The 20,620-nt window shown below is 45.5% G+C and overlaps 1 protein-coding gene across 5 annotated transcripts in view; it reads left to right on the top strand.

Moving 5' to 3' along the window:
- The window catches only part of dnc (phosphodiesterase dunce), a 1,419,595-nt gene that overhangs the window by 747,057 nt on the left and 651,918 nt on the right, over window positions 1-20,620 (top strand). For all 5 annotated transcript variants that reach the window (XM_071662490.1, XM_071662489.1, XM_071662491.1 and 2 more), the window contains one exon: window positions 19,036-19,137. In XM_071662490.1, coding sequence (XP_071518591.1) covers window positions 19,036-19,137 — 102 coding nt within the window. The remainder of the gene's footprint in view (window positions 1-19,035; window positions 19,138-20,620) is intronic.

Raw genomic sequence — 20,620 nt, 5'->3', positions numbered from 1 at the left:
GACGTGTGTGCAGTGGTCGTCGCTGGGAGAGACAGATGCTGGGGGCAGTGTCTTCTCTTTCGCTTCCTGGAAGCTGGAACAACTTTATTTTTTTTTGGTTCAGTGAGGGAGGACTTCAGTGAGGGAGGAGGAGGAGGGAAGGGATGGGGAGGGGAGGAAGGGCTCTTCCTCCTCCTCCTCCTCCTCCTCCTCCTCCTCCTCCTCCTCTTCTCCTCTTCCCCCGGAGGGGCTCCTCTAAAAAGGTCGTTGCCCCGGTTTCTGCAAGAGGTCGGGGCTTGGGGCAGGGAGGAGAGTAGGAGGAGGAGGAGGAGGAGTAGGAGGAAGCGGGTGGGGGGTTTCTGAAGGACCCTTGGTCTCTCTCTCTCTCTCTCTCTCTCTCTCTCTCTCTCTCCTCGGGGCGGTCTCATTGCCTGTTTGCCTAAGTTTATCACATGATTAAAAAGAAAGTGTTCTTAACTTTTTTTTTATTTCATGTACTTTTTTTTTCTCTTTTTTTACTGACTTCACTGCTTGGAATTTCGGATTTTGACATTCGTGTTGCACGTTCGCTGTAAGACAAAAAAAATCGGACGTTGTGGGAGACACAGGACGCTGGGTATACGTGGAAGACCATTATAAGCCACAGTTTCCTGTAAACCACAGTTTACACGTGTGAACCCCATCGTGTGTGTGTATATACAGAACTTCATTTAATGTAGGTAAACCATAATGAGTATATACGTGAAGCACCGTGTGTAAACCCAGGATAGTATCTGTGTACTTGATACAAATATATACGAAAGGATATCAAGCAGTAGCAGACCACTGGGTCCTTTTCGATGCTGTTTGTGACACCGGAAGATGTCAGGAACTCGCAGATAAGTGTGGTATAAAAGTTAGAAGGCACACAGATCAGTCGGAGAATAAACCTTTATATTTGTCAAGTGTGACTAGGGAGGCGCAAATAATATTCTTCTTGGACTTGAAGCGAAATACTGATCAGGTCTGTTCTTAAAGGTATCTATATAGTTTTCTGCTTTCATCCACTCTTGGTTAATCAAGTCTGTTCTTAAAGGTATCTATATAGTTTTCTGCTTTCATCCACTCTTGGTTAATCAAGTCTGTTCTTAAAGGTATCTGTATAGTTTTCTGCTTTCATCCACTCTTGGTTAATCAGGTGTGTTCTTAAAGGTATCTATATAGTTCTTTCATCCATTCTTAATTAATCAAGTCTGTTCTTAAAGGTATCTATATAGTTTTTTGCTTTCATCCACTCTTGATTGGCAGATCAATTCCCTATGTTAACGAGATCCTGTTGAAGATAAGAGTACTTCGCCTCACTCAAGGTAAAACGTTTGCCCCCACAAGTTCGTATCCATTACTACGGGTGAAATCAGACGAAGCGACTCTTAAGGAACTTCGTAGATCAAGTCCTATCGAAGCCTCTGGTCACTTAAGGAACCTCATAGATCAAGTCCTATCGAAGCCTCTGGTCACTTAAGGAACCTCATAGATCAAGTCCTATCGAAGCCTCTGGTCATTCTGAATACTCGCATTAGATCACCTCTGAACCCTCCTCTTTTCCGTAGCTGATTAGATTCAAGTCCTCTAATCGGCTCTCGCGGGATTTGCTTCTCGGCTCGGGAGTCATCTTGGTTGTCGATAGAGGCCGCTGGACGCTGCACCACACACTCTCTCTCTCTCTCTCTCTCTCTCTCTCTCTCTCTCTCTCTCTCTCTCTCTCTCTCTCTCTCTCTCTGTCTAAATCTAAATCTTTTTTCTTTTCCTTTTTGATAGACGGAGTGACTCTCTGAGCAAAAGTGTACAAACCGAACGTTACCACGAGCCGCCATGCGTCAACTCCCAAGTCGCGAACGTAGATTTATCATGGAGGGTCTTCAGAAGATCGACACGACAGCCGAGGGGAAATGCGGAGGGAGTCGAACCAGACGAGCTCTGGACGCTGGGGAAAAAGACCTGAAGTCATTTTTTTTTTTCTTCTTCGTCATCTCGACGATGCATCCTGGAACTCCAGAACATTCTGGACCCGAGTATTTTGTGATAGAGAATGGGAAAACCCCGACCAGCCATTGACAGCGGCATGTGTTTATTTGTGTCTTTATACCGGCTGTGTTACAAGAGAGAGAGAGAGAGAGAGAGAGAGAGAGAGAGAGAGAGAGAGAGAGAGAGAGAGAGAGAGAACGAATGAAAATAAGGGTATTGTAACAAAAGCCTTAATTTCTTAGATACGCAATGTTTACATTTCCATTCACAAAGGGAAAAAACTTTGATGAATAAGCCGTTGGCTGTGGACAAAAAAGAAATCAAAATCTTACTTTGTTTAAGAGAAAAAAAAAAACGAATAGAAATAAGGGTATTGTAACAAAAGTCCTATTTTCTTAGGTACGCAATGTTCACATTTCCGTTCACAAAGGGAAACAACTTTGATGAATAAGCCGTTGGCTGTGGACAAAAAAAGAAATCAAATTCTTACTTTGTTGAAGGAAGCTTCTTCGTCGAACGATCTAGATGATGCCACCCAATACCATTGTCCAACACGAAATGACTGTCACTCGAACGTACAGACTGAATCCATCCATAGGTTGATCTGCAAATATGGGACGGTATAGCTCTATGACGGAACAGGTGTTCCACGGGTTATGAGGCAATTTCCCCCCCCCCCCCCCCCCCCCCCCCCCCCCGCTCTGGGATTATTGCGTCCTTTGCCGTATATTTTTTTCTGTTCGATTGGCTGGCGAGGGAATTTTCTCTTATAGTTCCTTCTCGAGATCCCGGGCGGAAAATCGGTCGCTGGATCAGGGAGACTTTGTGATTGACCTTGGAAGATCCGGCTCGACGTTGAAGAAAACACCTTGTAGCGTATCTGACTACGACTCCCATAACCTGAATGAGCGTTTCTTGGGCATGGCGATTGATCGGCATGGTGAGCTTCTGTCCCAGAGACCTTGGTTTCATACCCTGTTTGGAGGATAGGATGTGTGTGTGTGTGTGTGTACAGCACACCCAGCTGTTCATCATTTACTCTGGTTGGTCGATGATGATGTAATAGACCTTGCCAGTCGACAGCTTTATATATATATATATATATATATATATATATATATATATATATATATATATATATATATATATATCTATGCTCTTGAGTTTTCAAAGGAGTGATTATGTCTAGGGACATTGCCCTCGCTTGACTGGCCTAGCCAGACGACACCTTGGAACTCGAGTTTCCCCTGGGGTGTATGTGTGTGTGTGTGTGTGTGTCCGGACGCACTGGTCCCTCATCGACACGGTGAGCCTGGCCTTCGAGGTGATGTTACGAAGAGAAATTCGCTTATTAGCTCCGTCTTTCCAGCGTTACAGTCTTGCACAGTAACGCCAACGAGTGTATGTTATTCTGTGTTACATGTTGCTGTTATCTGTTATCCCCTGAGATGCTTTTTATGTTGTATTTTTGTTGTATTATATCACATGCTTGCGTCGTGCTGTTGTGTTCTCTGTTTTGAAATGTATCGCCGTGTCATGTGCTGTATTTTCTCGCCCCGTTTTCTGTAGCTATACAACGCATTGCGTTGTATCGCGATAAATTGTTTCGTACCCTCAAAGTATCGCATTATGTTTGGTTGTGTCGTATGTTTTACGGAATATTTACCCCGCGCGCGCTTGCTTTCATCGCTCCGTTATCCCGTCACTCTGTGTTGCAGGTTCAGTTACCTGTGTTTGTGTGTGTGTGTGTGTGCCTGGAGGATTATGATGGTGTGTGGAAGACGAGGAGGAAGTGTGTGTGTGCGATGCTTCCTTGGCATGTGTGTGTGTGTGTGTGTGTGTGTGGCGGGACATAGGGAGGGAGAAGTTATAGCTCCCTGGGCCTTGGCCTTCCCTTTTTGCTGTTGTTCTCCCTCATCCTTCCGTTTTTCCTCACCTTTCTATCCTTCCTCTTCCTTCTGGTTTTTTTCTCATTCTGTTGCTCAACCTTCTCTTGTTTCTTAACTTAGCTTCCTGCAGCTTTGCCTGTTTCCTGACCCATCTCTCTCTCTCTCTCTCTCTCTCTCTCTCTCTCTCTCTCTCTCTCTCTCTCTCTCTCTGTTTTCGTATTCTTCCAGTGTTCCATTACCCTTTTCTCTCGTGGCCCTTCCTTTTCCGTCCTCCTCCTCCCCCATAGTTCCTCATCCGTCTCCTAATGCCTTTTCTGTCCCATAATTTCTCAACCGTTCCATATTTTTTCTCCCATCCCATTCTTTTTTACTCGTCTCGTCATTTCTCATCCGTCCCATTATTCCATTCCTGTCGTATGATTCCCCATCTCCATGGCATTATCCCCCCTCCCATCCCATCCCACAGTCCCTCACCATTCCACCCATTCCTCACACTCTCCCCTCATCATTCCTCATTCTTCTTAGTGCAGCGCGAGGGAGAAATGAGAAATGACCACAGAAACATTTAAAAGAAAACTAGACAAATGGATGAAGTCAATCCCAGAGTTATGGGTGTAGGCGATCCCAGATGAGCCTTGGGTGGGTAAGATCACTGGACCCAGGAGGTGTTGCAGCGGCGGAGGAGGAGGAACAGTTTAATGCAACGAGCAAGAGAGGCTGTAAAGGCATCGCGCTAGTCCCGCCATTACAGCCAAAAAAGAAAAAAAAAATTCATACGTACTAGTATTATTACTATTATTTTACAAGGCTAGCCACCTTCTAGGCTAGTATCCACCCTCGCCCCCTGCAGGAGGCTCGCGTATAGCAAGGTTCTGTTACATGAAAGGAAGCCAATACGAAATGTTTAAAAGAAAAACGATTGTGTCAGTAATGTGGAAGACTTAAAGAGTAGAACTCGCATTATCCCCGTTTTCTCTTTGCCAACTCTGACACAAACCTCACCTCTCAAAAAAATGGAAGATATCAAAATAAAAAGGACGGATCCCTATGTAAACATATAATTATTTTCAAGCATTGCATGGTTTTCAAACACGATTTTCATTCCTGTAGAACTTTTGACTTAACTAATATAATGTAGAGATTTGAATTCTTTTTATTTTTTATTCATCCCATACCACTGATTAACGTCCATTATCTTAAGTTATGATTACTGTTATATCGTCATTATTTATTTGTTGATATTACCATGGAGTTCACGTTGGGTCGCCGTGTAGTTACTTGGGCGAACGAACGTGAACGGGTCGTTAAGTCGCCTAACTTATCGAACAGCTTGTTTTGACCGGGGGGTGGGGGGGGGGGGGTCGAGTGTCTGGGATTTCCAGGTCCTGCGTCCTCGGGACTGACCAATAGAATCACAGGCCGTGGTTAATGGTGCGCTAACACACACACACACACACCACACACACCTCAGGGGCCAGCTAGGTCTACGTTAGGTCCCTCTCTGGGGTTGAGGCGTGGTAGGTGGTTGCACAGTCGGTGTTGGTGGTGGGTAGGGCGCCGCCACCAGGAGAGGCCGTCATGGCTCTCTTGCCCCCCGGGAGTGAACCGTGAGGTCTTCGAGGACCGAGGACGACGACGAGGCCTCGAGACCGTCTCTAGACGTGAGTGGTTGACGAGGACGAGGAGGACGAGACCGCCTCTAGATAGGAGTGGTTGACGAGGTGAGACGTGGTTGTGGCGGCGATGGAGGTCTCGTCTGTGTGTGTGTGTCTGTGTCTCGTGTGTGTGTGTGTGTGCCTGTGTGTGTGTGTGTGTGTATATACGAGTTGTTATACATGGAAGCGTTGGTGCTTTAACGAGCGCCCGAAGTGTCCGTTGTCGTTCGGACCCTAAACAGGTATTGGAAGCCGGATTTTTGGTGTGGGTTATTATTATTATTATTATTATTATCATTATTATTATTATTATCATCATTTATTATTATTATCATTTATTGTGGGGCTCCGGTAGCTCCGTGCAGAAGCAGGGGAATGTTGGATCCTCTTTGGAGAGAAGGTCCTTGACAAGACTTGTGCTCCATGTACTGCAGCCTCAGTACAGTACACAGGGCACATGTACTACAGCCTCAGTACAGTACACAGGGCACATGTACTACAGCCTTAGTATAGTACACGGGGCACATGTACTACAGCCTCCGTACAGTACACGGGGCACATGTACTACAGCCTCAGTACAGTACACGAGGCACATGTACTACAGCCTCAGTACAGTACACGGGGCACATGTACTACAGCCTCAGTACAGTACACGGGGCACATGTACTACAGCCTCAGTACAGTACACGGGGCACATGTACTACAGCCTCAGTACAGTACACGGGGCACATGTACTACAGCCTCAGTACAGTACACGGGGCACATGTACTACAGCCTCAGTACAGTACACGAGGCACATGTACTACAGCCTCAGTACAGTACACGGGGCACATGTACTACAGCCTCAGTACAGTACACGGGGCACATGTACTACAGCCTCAGTACAGTACACGGGGCACATGTACTACAACCTCAGTACAGTACACGGGGCACATGTACTACCTCAGTACAGTACACGGGGCACGTGTACTACAGCCTCAGTACAGTACACGGGACACATGTACTACAACCTCAGTACAGTACACGGGACACATGTACTACAACCTCAGTACAGTACAAGGGGCACATGTACTACAACCTCAGTACAGTACAAGGGGCACATGTACTACAACCTCAGTACAGTACACGGGGCAATGTACTACAGCCTCAGTACAACAGTCTATTTTGAGTGACTGCGTGAGGGTCAAGCTATCCCTTAACAGTGGGGTATTTTTTGGGGGGACGATGGTCCTTATCATCATGAGTAGTAAGGGCGAGTATCACATAACATGGTGGTGAGATCCCTCTCTCTCAATGGAACGGACGGTCGTCCTTATTTTCATGAGTAGTAAGGGCGAGTCTTACATGACAGGTACCGAAGTCCCTCTCCCTCTCAGTTGGCACTATGGCCGGCCACCAGGAGGCGACTCTTGGCCCCGTGCCACTCCTCTCCCACCACTCTCCCACCACTCTCCCATTTTTCTTCTGGTCAAAAAAAAAAAGGAAAAGGGTTTGTATTTCTTTAACTGATGCTTGTCGTCGGTCGCTTAGCCATGTAAGCAGTGCGTACTGCACGTGAAGGCACATCTCTACGCTTGTGGGCTCTGTCGTACGTACGTGTGTGTGTGTGTGTGTGGGTGGGTGAAGGTGAGGTGTTGGGGGAGGAGGGTGAGGTAGGTAGGTGGAGGGGAGTAAGATAATGGCATACCGAGGTCCTCCCTCCCACCAGGTGTTCTGTTTCGTGTTCCTCTGTGTCTGGGAGCTTCAGAACAGTACTTTTTGGTCAACATGTGTGATGGAAAGGGGTTCAAGATGTGTGATGGGAAGAGGTTCAAGATGTGTGATGGGAAGGTAGGGGTCAACATGTGTGATGGGACGGGGTTCAAGATGTGTTATGGAAAGAGGTTCAAGATGTGTGATGGGAAGGGGATCAAGATGTGTGATGGGAAGAGGTTCAAGATGTGTGATGGGAGGGGAGGGGTCAACATGTGTGATGGGAAGGGGTTAAGATATGTGATGGGAGGGGAGGGGTCAACTTGTGTGATAGGAATGGGTTTCAGATGTGTAATTTACACCAACATGGATCCTTGCAACGCTGAAATATATTTACATTATTTTTTTTCCCAAACACTGTAAGTTACACAGTGGATGTGGACATATTTACAGACGGTTTACCTATATCTATTGTTTCTGTAAGTCTTAAAAGACTCTGCCACAGTCTATACGAAATAGAGAAAAAGAAAGAAGGAAAAAGATCATAGTTCCAAGCGGATATAGTGATGGAAATACTGAAATGCATATAGGCAGGCACTGGACGAGATCATCTTTTACATGCCTTTGAAAGAAAATTGGTTGTCTTAGGAAAATGCTGTTGCGGTAGTCTGCATTTCAGCCCCCTGGTTGTTTAGTATGATGACAATGATCGTTGATATATATATATATATATATATATATATATATATATATATATATATATATATATATATATATATATATATATATATATTATCACAGCCTTAACCATCGACACGTGTACAGAATATTACACTTGTAAGTTAATATAGGATTCAGACTCGTCACAGTCGCCTGGCTATGTGTGTGTTTTGACATACAGCCAAACATTCTCTGTGTCTGCTGCAAGTTCCTAAGAGGCTGGTCTCAAAGATGTCTTCATCGGAGACTACGCCCATCTCATTGTCACCGACTTGCGGAGGGTCAGGTAAATGGAACACAGTCTAGCAAGTGATTTTCTTCTTTTGACTCTCGGAGAAAGTCTTTGTAGGGATGATGATAATGATGATGTCACTCTATCTGTATCATCCCTATCTGTATCATCCCTATATTCTTGTTCGCATGCTTTCTGGCACATATCACTTGATCATCATCTATAAACTGCTCTTCATGTTTGCTGTAATGACAGTTTGTTATTAGGCCACATTGCATAAGTTTCTTTCCCGGGCTGAAAGAATAATTCCGATAATTGGTGTGTGTGTGATTCAGAAAGCGTATCATTATAGTAATTGTTGATGCAATAAGGAAACTGACCATGGAAAAGTATTGTAAGGGGATCAAAACTGTGACATGAAATACGAAGAGGAATTTCAAGGGAAAGCACGAAACGTGACAGGAGGTAAGGAGAGATGAGGATGGCTCACACACACACACACACACACAGGTTCACATCGCCGTGGTCACCAACTGCACAGTACCCGGGGTTGGCCTTTCCTCTCGCCAGTGTGTCAGGCTGAAGAACAGTGGGAGGTGCAGGTGCGGTGAGGTTGGCGGCAGGTCCTCCCCCGTAAATACGCCAGGAATGTTATGCATGATAACGACGCCCTGACAACCGCCATTGGCGACAGCTGTGGTGGTGGAGGAGGAGGAGGAGGAGGAGGAGAGGAGCCGGCGGCAGCGGAGGGAGGGAGGTGGTGGTGGTGGCGGTGAGCCGGCAGCACTGACTTGTCTTCTGTGTAAACAACAAAGTCTTCACCACACTTACACTGAGATGTTAAATGTAGTGCTTTGTTGTTATATACAAGGGACTGTCGTAGAAGTGATGTTTGATCTGTGTGTGTAATTACCCATCGTGTAGTTGCTTGTTTGTACTGTGAGGGCAAAGGGGGGGAGGGAGGTTTAGTCGTTCGTAGGGCCCCCCCATTTTGCTGTCGACTGCCTGTACTGTACGGGAAGGGAGGTGGGGGGTTATTAGCCACTCGCACAGCTCCCACAGTCTTTCGAACCATCTCTATTGTCAAACAGCTTCTCTCATTTTCTGTAAGCTGTCCACATTTTCCAGTCTCCTTATTCAGTCTATTCCATTCATCCAACACTCTTATACAGCAGAAAGTACTTCTTTACATCTTTTAAAATGAGTTTTTGCTCAATTTCTTGTTCTGTTGTGTAATTGATCTGTTCCCACATCTGTCGAGGAACTTTTCATTACGTACGTCATCAAGTCTGGTTTAAAGACCGTAAGGTTGCAATCAGGTGATCGCTCACTCTTCTGTCCTCCATGATGTGCAAATTTAAGGCCTGAAACCTCCTAGATCCTGGCTTTGTCTTCGTTACGCTCCCCCGGACCATCCCTACTCGCTATTGTATTTCATTCTTTAACAGCGGGGGGAGCCAACGGAAGGAGCATATTCTAGTCTGGGCGTCAGGTGAAGATATATAGTAGACAGCTTGCTCAATATTGCCTTCACCGAAAATTTGAAAGGAATTCTGATAGTTATTGGCAGATATTTGGTCTCCAAGTATTCCCCCTAAAGTGGGGCTCTGACGACAGACTGGTGTGTGTGTGTGTGGGGGGGTGTGTGTGTGGCATCATTACCTTAAACCCTCAAAGGTCGTCTTGTAAGTCGTGCCTGTTGTGCTCAAGGGTCACGTCGTCGTGCTCAGCGGGTTTGACCTTCGTACTTCCTTCCCTACCCTCCTTCCCCTCATTGTCCTTTACACACACACACACACACACACACACACACACACACACACGGATGTAAAATTCCCTCCTCGTACAGTGTAATTTAGATAATGACACGCGTTTCTACAAGCCACCTGTTCCTTTCTAGATGCCAGCAAGAATTCGTCCTACTATGCCAGTACTTATATGTATTCATAAAGTATCTACTTCTCATCACTTATCGTACGTGATGTAAAGTATATAAGTAAAAAATACAAAATTGAAGATGGCGACAGTGATTATCGTGATTGTGGTAATCGTTTTTACAGTGTCATTTAAACCATAGCATATTTTTTTTCTGTAGCTTACCGGAACTCCAATAGTAGGGGTCGAGGCATGTGTACGTGCTGCCCCATAACCACTCCATCATGAAAGGTAAACTCACTCACCCTCCCTCTTCACTCTGTGCCTCCCAAAATGTTTACATCTGAGTAACCTCAGAGAAGATGAGAACGAGGAAACCCCGCCATCGGCCTGCGTGAGAGGATAAGTTTACTCACAGATGCCAGGCTTTGAATGTGAAATTTTTGCGCTAGATACTCGAGTCGAGGTGATGGAAATTGCAGAGTCTTCATCATTTTTCTTTTTATGTCTTTAAGTAATGTTTTCGTGACAAACGTTCGTGGTAATGTAACGTTGTAGTGTGGTATATATTTTATGACTTTTATTTTATAATTCTGATACTTTTTTTTTTGACCTCGAATTTATAAACTTCTAGACAAAGAGAATTTCATTTTGTATCATGTTTGCAATGTAACAATAAAGACATCTTACCATGTATAGTCAGAGGCTGACTAAGAGGAGGAGGGATAACTTGCCACAAGCATGGGACTGGGGATTGAGAGATCTCTTTATCTCGCATCCAACAGGACATTTTCAAACCAGAAAATATAATCCGATATGCCTTTTATATGGGACATTATACAAGTTATACATACGTATGATATGTCATTTTGATTTGATATCGTAATGAAGTGAATGCTAAATTCCCCCCACACCAGCAGTGAGGGGTGAGGAGGCGAAGATATAGCGGTGTATATGGCATGTGCAACAGCAGCAGTACCCACACATCTGGCTGGTGTCAGAGAGGGAATCGTATGGCCTCTTGTTGAGGATCCTTTGTCTTCGATGCTCTGTATTGTACTACGTAGCGAAGTTGTTTGGCCATTTAGAGACTGATAATAAGACTCTATCGCTCGCTAAATGATAACTTAAAGACATGAACGTCTCTAACCTTCTACAGATCAGAAAAATGTAATAGAAATGGTAGAATATGTACCTTAGCTATTGGCCTACGTGTAGACACAGAACTGTTCAGTGACTCTTCCATTACCACTCGTTTTATGTTTGTAAGAAGGATTGTATAATCCTTTTTAATCGTGCAGGGAAACCGAACTTTTAATTATTTTTTATATATCCATGCATGATTCGGTAGTCATGCACATACCTTTGTGTTAAATCACTCAAACGATCGCAATTTGGCTAACGATTTGTCGTATCGTTTTCGACGAAATCATGTTTTACGAATCTACGTGACTTCTTTAGAAATGATTTACTGAGTATTTGTTTTTTTATGATAGTGAACCAGTTGATATATTTTTGAATTTAAATTAACCATTCCATAAAGTCCGTATGAAAAGATTACAAGCCAGAGTTACTTCCTGTGATGAAAGATGGCCTTTTTTACCTCTATGATTTGAAAACTGATTGAATACATATAGTGACTATTGGTAGAGCCTCAGAATGGTTGTACGTGACAAGTGGTGTGCCGCGGGGGTAAGTCAGACTTGGGATCACTGTCTTTCCAATGTAAGTTAACGACCTTGATGATGGGCTATGGTGATACTATGGTACATAATTTCGTAAGTAACTGTGATATGAGGAAATAAAGCTACAGTTACAGGCTGACAGACTGAGGTTGAGTCGTCCGGACGGAGGCTTGTAAGTCGCAAATAGATGGAGATGTAGACAAGAGCCAAAAAGTTCTATTCTTTGGGATTAAGCAGAAGAGAAGCTGCTGTAGGAATGCCGTTGTGGTAGATAACGTGGATTGGTGAAAAGACTTCAAGAGTGAGGATATCCGACGCCCTCGGGCCAACAAGCAAGCCTTGCTTGGAAGCAGGTTTTTTAAAAAGAGACGAACAAAATGCAAGGCTTTTATAGAGAGGGCATCAGTGCGTCTGTCTCCCCCATCCCCCTCCATGAACTGCGTCCGTCTCTACCCCCCCCTACCCCCCTCCCCTGAACTTGAATACTGTGTGTTCAGTTTTAGTCACCTCGACATGAAGGGATATAAATAGACCAGAGCACAGCAGCGAGCGAGCGAGCGAGCCATGGTTCCCAGGCGCGAGAAACAAATGAAAGCCGTTCACAAGACTTAAAAACTTGTCCCGCTTGGAAGAGAGAAGGTTAAGAGGTGATTTGGTAAGAGGTATTCCGAGTTTCAACACTTTTAACACAGCATTGCTTCAACCCTCTACATCAAGCGGTGTTATTTCAGTGGTAGCGATGGAAGGCAATTTGTGGGTAAGCGTTTCCATCTCGAGTGAGGCCAAAGGACATTTGCCCTCAACAGGTTCGTCAACATATGGGATAAACAAGTGATCAAAAGCAGCACCATGGATAAGGTTAACATTATTAGCATTTACCGGGTGTCAGGACATTACAGATAACTTCATTATATTCCTACTTACGTATGAAGTTTGCAGGTACTTGTCCATATGTTATCTTTTTTTTAATATTCTTTTAATTCCACTATAATTAAGCTATCTGTTCCTTATCTCATCTGCTGTTATTACGAACAGCCTCGGAAAAGATTCGGTGATCTGTTGCTGTCTGCATTCCTCCCTTTTGTCTCGTGTGTCTGTATTATTTTTATTACTATTATTATTATTATTATTTATTATTATTATTATTATTATTATCCACGCTGTTATTATTATTATTATTATTATTATTATTATTATTATTTTTATTATTATCCACGCTGTTGTTACCACGAATACTGATGTTGTCGAGGGTATATATATATATATATATATATATATATATATATATATATATATATATATGGTAGCATCAACCAGAAGAAATGATGCTAGACGAACAATAACTTTTTTTTTTATTGCACAAACATAGACACAGAACAACGTGGAGGGAGACGGACCTTGTCAAAGCCGATTCATGCGTTTCTCTCTCTCTCTCTCTCTCTCTCTCTCTCTCTCTCTCTCTCTCTCTCTCTCTCTCTCTCTCTCCTCTCTCTCCCACGTATCCTTTTTGCGTTCGTAAAATATTCATACTCGCTCGCCTGCAGTGGGCCAGGCTTTTTCGATTTTTGACCGTGTGCAAGTGACTCCGATACTAGCAAAGTTCACACACAAAACTGGTGCTCTCTCTCTCTCTCTCTCTCTCTCTCTCTCTCTCTCTCTCTCTCTCTCTCTCTCTCTCTCTCTCTCTCTCTCACTCACACACACACACACACACACACACAGCTTCCCTTCTCCTATCCCATCCCTTTTGGGTTTACCTCTGAGGTCTCGAGTTAGCATGAGCCACGTCGGGACTGACCCGTTGTTCCATTGATGTACGAGGAGACGCCGGCGCCAGCTAAAGGTTCTTTAGCGTCAATTGGCGGAGGGTAGGTCTTGCCTGAGCTGTAGCGGCCTCTGATTGCTGGGGGGAAATATAGCGTTTTCTTGATAGCTTTTGAGCGAAGCTGTTCTTTTTTTTTTTGTTTTTAGTTAGCTTTGTGATCATTAATGTCTGAGGAGCGAAACTGGGTCTTGTGTCTTTGTTTATAGTCTACGTCCACATTTCTCAGTATTTCTTTTCGTCTTGTTGTTTTTCGTTTTCCTCTATTCCCCACAACTTGCCTCCTATCCCCTTACCATCTAACGTCCTGTGTCTCCTCCCCATAGCTCTCCCAACGCCCCTAACTCCACCCCTTTACCTCCCACATGCTGCTTTCCTTACCTTACCTTTGTTACCCATACGTCTTACCCACTTTTGTGACCCTCGATTCGTGCCTCCTCTCCCCTTACACCACGTATCTTGTCTCCTTCCCCCGCCCCCTCACATCCTACCACCTCACCCCTCGCACCACGCATCCTACCACCTCACCCCTCACACCACACATCCTACCACCTCACCCCTCACACCACACGTCCTACCACCTCACACCACACATCCCTCCTCCTCACCCCTCACACCACACGTCCTACCACCTCGCATCACACATCCTACCACTTCACCCCTCACATCCTACCACCTCACCCCTCACACCACACATCCTACCACCTCACCCCTCACACCACACATCCTACCACCTCACCCCTCACACATCCCTCCTCCTCACCCCTCACACCACACGTCCTACCACCTCACACCACACATCCCTCCTCCTCCTCTCTTACCCTTCCCTCACCCAGGTGCTGCTCCGTAGAGGGAGCGGGGTGGGAGGGGCACGTGAGGCGCGTCTCAGCTGGGTTCGTTCAGGCTCCGTTGAGGGCCCGAGGGAACTGGGGAACCCTGACGGTTGGCCTCAGGGGGATTTGCACTGTGGCCGACGTGTCAGACGGCGTCATACAATCCTAAGAGCAGTGGCTCCTCCGTGGCTGCCTCCCAGAGAGACGGGATCCGTCGCTGCTGCCATGGGTCTGTCTCCGTCAGCTGCCAATAGACAGACTGAACAGAAAACGGGTTCCCTGTCTAACCAGAGTAAAGAAATTGTGTTTACTGGTTAGATTCTGTGGCTACCAGGAGGAAGAATTCCTCATACAAGGAGGCATTTTCAGTAGGTACTAGGAGGGGAGTTTAGTTGGTACCAAGGGATAAGTCCAGTAAGTCTATGAGACAAGGTCAGTCAGTATTACCAGGAGACAAGGTCAGTTGGTAACACGAGACACGTTCAGTACAAGGAGATAAGTTCAGTAGGTACTAAGACAAGTTCTGATGATACCGGGAGACAAGTTCAATAGGTACCGGGAGACAAGTTCACTAGCTACCGGGAGACAAGTTCAATAGGTACCGGGATACAAGTTCAATAGCTACCAGGAGACAAGTTCAGTAGCTATCAGGAGACAAGTTCAATAGCTACCGAGAGCCAAGTTCACTTGATACCGGGGACAAGTCTACTAGGTACGAGGAGAAAAAGTTCCGAACCTATGAAGAGAGAGATCATATGGCAAGCAGGAGGAGGTAGCCCCATCCTTAGCAGTTCTGGCAAGACCCGTCCACACCTGCAGGAAGACGTGGTACACCACCGTGTTTGAACCCGAACACTTCGATATCAGTGGAGACCCTACCTGCTGGAGGAGCGCGGTGCCACGTGGGTTCCAGGGTCGTCGTCGTCGTCAAGGCCAAGCCCCTCAGGTGCACGGCTTCGCAATCTATCACACACACACACACAAACACACACAAACCGTCCCTCATGATGATGAGGCGGGTGTGAGAAGTCGTCGGGATATCTCTCTCTCTCTCTCTCTCTCTCTCTCTCTCTCTCTCTCTCTCTCTCTCTCTCTCTCTCTCTCTCTTTACCCGATCTCTCTATCTATCTATCTATCTGTCATAACGAGCGTGGCGGCAGAAATAGCATAATTCATCACCTGATGCGAGACGTGCCGTAGATGATGGTACTGTGGGGGAGGAGGAGGGGACAAAAGAAGAAGAAAATTTCGTCTCATTCATTTCGTGCGCCTCACGTTGTGTTGATGACGACGCGATACGGGAGGAACGGAATGGAACAGGTAGGAGGGGGGGAAGGGAATGGCTTCTGAAATGAGAAGTGACCAGCTCTCTCTCTCTGTCTCTCCTCTTTGGGCGGGCAGGTTGAGTGACGCCCGCGCCCCATCCAAACAACACATCTCCATTTTGTGATGATGTTCGGGCAGTGACTGACTCCCTCACCCGTCGCGCCATAGCGAGAGGGCTGAGGGACGCCCTCCACGGCTTTTGTGATTGACTGACTCAATCCAGTCGACAGCGAGGAGGCGAGAGGTTGTGGAAGAGTGGAGTTGAGGAGAGGCGGGCTGTGTTCTGTAAAGAGGGTTCTCTCAAGATGCGTACGTTGTTAGTGGGCCAGTTTGGAGGTTTACTGTCTCGATGGCGAGTGTTAGTGGGCCAGTTTAGAGGTTTACCATCTCGATGGCAAGTGTTAGTAGGCCAGTTTAGAGGTTTATGTCTCGATGGCGAGTGTTAGTAGGCCAGTTTAGAGGTTTTCAGTCTCGATGGCGAGTGTTAGGGGGCCAGTTTAAAGGTTTACAGTCTCGATGGCGAGTGTTAGTGGGCCAGTTTAGAGGTTTACTATCTCGATGGCGAGTTTACAGTCCATTAGAACAACTTTATGAGCGATTGCGCGTGTCCTTCTGTCGAAGGAGGCAGGGCAGGTGTGGCAGACCCACAGGCATTTGCTTTAGTTAAGTCGAGGCGATTGATGTTCGACGCTGCTGCTGGTGTAGTGAGGGAGGTGAGTGGAGTCCTATATTAAGGGATACAAAGATTAGGAATCGTGTTGAACGAAGATATTTGTTGTTCAGTCAATTAAAGGACTATAGTTTATTTTTCTTCTTTTTTTTGAGTTGAGGTAAGGGAGAGGATGGATGTGATAGACTAAGGTTGGAGAGGATGGGTGTGATAGACCTAAGGTTGGAGAGGATGGGTATGATAGACTAAGGTTGGAGGCGCCGATTTGCGACGAAGGTCGATGGACTTAGTTCTCTCTTGGAGGCCTCTGGTGTGAGGGAGGGAGGGAGGTAAAGTGTTCACGGGATTTAAGATCCCGTTGTCGTCACGGGCGGCAGATGTGTGTGTGTGTGTGTGTGTGTCACTGTTGTGTGAACGGTAAACAGAGGTTTAGTGATGCTTAGCAACAGAAGGCGTTTTTTTTTTTTTCTGTTTTGTTTTGTACAAAGTTCAACGTTGCGGGTTTTTGGTTTCTTGTTTTTGTTTTTGGTTTCAACGTCCCATACTGCCTGAAGAATAAGTGTTGTTGCAGGAAGTTGCAGGGTCGGGCTTAAAGAGGAAATAGTTAAGTGTTAAGAGTTACAGTTGGTTGGTGCTGCTGTAACTTCAGTCGAGTTCTTTACTGACGTATCGCGAGTTCTCATCATATTCTGTCATCAGTTTCATGAACGAGACATTTTGCTTTGTTTGCTTCGTCCTCGAACGACTCCTTAGGAGGTGGAATGAGTGATATGGTGAAAATTGATGAACTCGGGACTACTGCTAGTAACCTGTGTGTTCTGTTGTGTGTGTGTCTTTGTATTTCATCCCGTTTTTTTCCCCCGTTGGAATGATCAGAAACGAGGGGTGGGTAGGGGCGGGGGGCAGTCCCTTCGGTCGTTAAACCCCCCTGACTTGTCGTTCATCCCTTGACGGTCGTTAACCCCTCGACGGTCGTTAACCCCTCGACGATCGTTAACCTCTTAACTGTCGTTAACCCCCTTGGCGGTCATTAACCCTTTGGAGGTCGTTAACCTCTTGACGGTCCATTAACCCCTTGACGGTCGTTAACCCCTTAACTATCGTTAACCCCTTGACTGTCATTAACCCCTTGACGGTCGTTAACCCCTTGACGGTCGTTAACCCCTTGACTATAGTTAACCTCCTGATGAACACGAGGGCGTAAGACCACTGCGCACGACGCTGGCACGTAGTAGACCCAGGGCGCGTGACGCCCCCCCAACCTCACCCCCTTCAACCTCGTCCTTGAGGCTGAGACTGGAGGGTTACACCACTGTTGCTCCTCCTCGGAGATCCGCTCTTGGATCACGTGACCCACGTAGTCAACGATCGTACCAACGATTTCCTTTGCTCACTTGAGGGATTTATCAACGAAAGATCTAGGGTACTTGAACTTAGATCCAGTGGAATATATATATATATATATATATATATATATATATATATATATATATATATATTATATATATATGTATATATATATATATATATATATATGCTATGTTTGTTTGTTTGTTTGTTTTTATCTCCTAAGCTTCTAACTTTTATAGAGGCGAGGAGGTGACCTTTTCCTAACTGACCCCATGACACACAACGTGTGTGACCCACTCACACAACGGGGCCCCATAACCTCCCGCTGACCTGACCTGACCTCACTCAACCTTACCTGCTGACCTGACCTGACCTCACTTAACCTTACCTGCTGACCTGACCTAACTTAACTTTACCTGCTGACCTGACCTGACCTGACCTCACTTAACCTTACCACCTGACCTGACCTGACCTCACTTAACCTTACCTGCTGACCTGACCTGACCTCACTTAACCTTACCTGCTGACCTGACCTGACGTCACTTAACCTTACCTGCTGACCTGACCTGACCTGACCTCACTTAACCTTACCTGCTGAGCTGACCTGACCTCACTTAACCTTATCTGCTGACCTGACCTGACCTCACTTAACCTTACCTGCTGACCTGACCTGACCTCACTTAACCTTACCTGCTGACCTGACCTGACCTTTACTCGAGGCACTGCTCATTTCCTGGACGTATTTTACTGTTAAGCATTTCCGTATCACGTTCGTTCTGTCTGATCTCTTTCCGCGAACCTGATTAATGTGACCTGACCTTTGTCTTATGATCGGCGAAGCTTTATTTATATATATATATATATATATATATATATATATATATATATATATATATATATATATATATATAGGGGATAGGGGAGAAAGAATACTTCCCACGTATTCCCTGCGTGTCGTAGAAGGCGACTAAAAGGGAAGGGAGCGGGGGGCTGGAAATCTTCCCTTCTCGTTTTTTTTTTTTTCTAATTTTCCAAAAGAAGGAACAGAGAAGGGGGCCAGGTGAGGATATTCCCTCAAAGGCCCAGTCCTCTGTTCTTAACGCTACCTCGCTATTGCGGGAAATGGCGAATAGTATGAAAAAAAATATATATATAAATATATATAGTGTATATGACCTTTTCTGACCCACCCCTTGCCCCCATGTGTGCCCTTTCCCCACCCTTCCGACCCATTATATTTTATGAACGACCTGTTAACTCTAACGACCTTTTCTCTAACTGTGTGATGACCTTCTTCTTCCAGACACGGGGAGGACCTCATCGTCACCCCCTTCGCGCAGATCCTCGCCTCCCTCAGGTCCGTCAGGAACAACTACATCAACCTTACCAACGTCTCCACCACCAAGTGAGTACCAGGCACTCCTGTATTGCCTCCCCTCCTCCTCCAGCAGCGCCCCCGCCCGGAGGTCGGGTCGGAGAGCGCATGAAAATGTTGTTGTTCTTGTTGTTGTTGTTGCTTGTGGCAAGAGTCAATGGTAACTCCTCCGTGTGTGTGTGTGTGTGTGTGTGTGTGTGTGTGTGTGTGTCTGTGTGTGTGTGTGTGAGATGTGTGGTTTTTATATGTTCTTGTTATATATATATATATATATATATATATATATATATATATATATATATATATATATATACAAACACACACACGTGTTTCTGTCTACCTGTATGTCTGTCTGTGTCTTTGTTTATAGTATATATGTATGTGTATGAGTTTGTCTCATTGTTTATGAATCTGTTCATGCTCTTGTTTTTTATGACTGTCTGTGGCCTTGTGGCCTTGTTTATTTGTTTGTCCGATTGCCCGTGATGATATGTGTTCATGTGTGTGTGGTGTGTTCGTGTCCTTGATTGTACGTGTGTTTTTGTGTCTTTGTGTGTATATGTCTTTGTACATGCTGCTGTAAGTGCGTCTGTTCCTCCATATGTGTATCTGTGTTCCTTGTTGAAACATATGTGATTGTCTCTGTGTCCTTGTTGAATATATGACTGTCCACGTCTTTGTTTACATGCCCATGATTCATTTTCCTTCGGACCTGATAATGTCCTTGTTTCGAAAGGAACCAGCGGTCGAATGAAATTTTCGTTCCTTTGTCTGTGTTTTTGTTCATTGTCTCTCCCTGTTTCTTTGTTTGTCTTGTGTCTGTACGAACTCTTTCGTGCGTGTGTTTTTGTCTCGCAGACCACGTCTGTGTGTGTGTGTGTGTGTGTGTGTGTGTGTGTGTGTGTGTGTGTGTGGTGTCATGTCTGTCTCTCCTTCTGAGCTTTGCGAAGTTGAATGGGGAAAGGCCTGTAGCTAATCCATAGCTCAGGTTATACTTGGGGGGGAAAAGACATGACGGGAGAAGGGGTCATTCCACGAGAGAGAGAGAGAGAGAGAGAGAGAGAGAGAGAGAGAGAGAGAGAGAGAGAGAGAGAGAGAGAGAGTCATCTCGTGGCTAGGATTCAGAGGAGGCCACAGCATCTCCAGGCTTATTCACTGTACGAGTTAAAGGAGGGAAATTCTGGAGGAAAACCACTCCTCCACACACCCTTTGAATGCAGGACTTCCCTTACATGTATCATCTCATCGTGGCAGAGAGTGAGGGAGGAGGAGGGATGTGAGGATTTGGTGAGGGAGGTTTAGAGATTCAGGTCGTCTTGTGCAGTGTGTTGTGGTCATTCTTGTCGGGAGATGTTTATGAATCACTGACATCAAGTGAATAAAGTGTGTGACAAGATTTGTAGAGATGTGTTGCATTGAAGTGGAGGGGAAGAAGTAGTTTTTTGCTACTATTGGGTAACTGTGCTAATTGTGCTAATTGATGTGTCTTCAAGACGATCTCAAAAATGTTGTG

The sequence above is a fragment of the Panulirus ornatus genome, chromosome 6 (assembly GCF_036320965.1).
Source record: "Panulirus ornatus isolate Po-2019 chromosome 6, ASM3632096v1, whole genome shotgun sequence".
NCBI classification, from domain to species: Eukaryota; Metazoa; Arthropoda; class Malacostraca; order Decapoda; family Palinuridae; genus Panulirus; species Panulirus ornatus.
The sequence above is the reverse complement of the archived record's forward strand: the minus strand, read 5'-3'. Positions and strand labels throughout refer to the sequence as shown.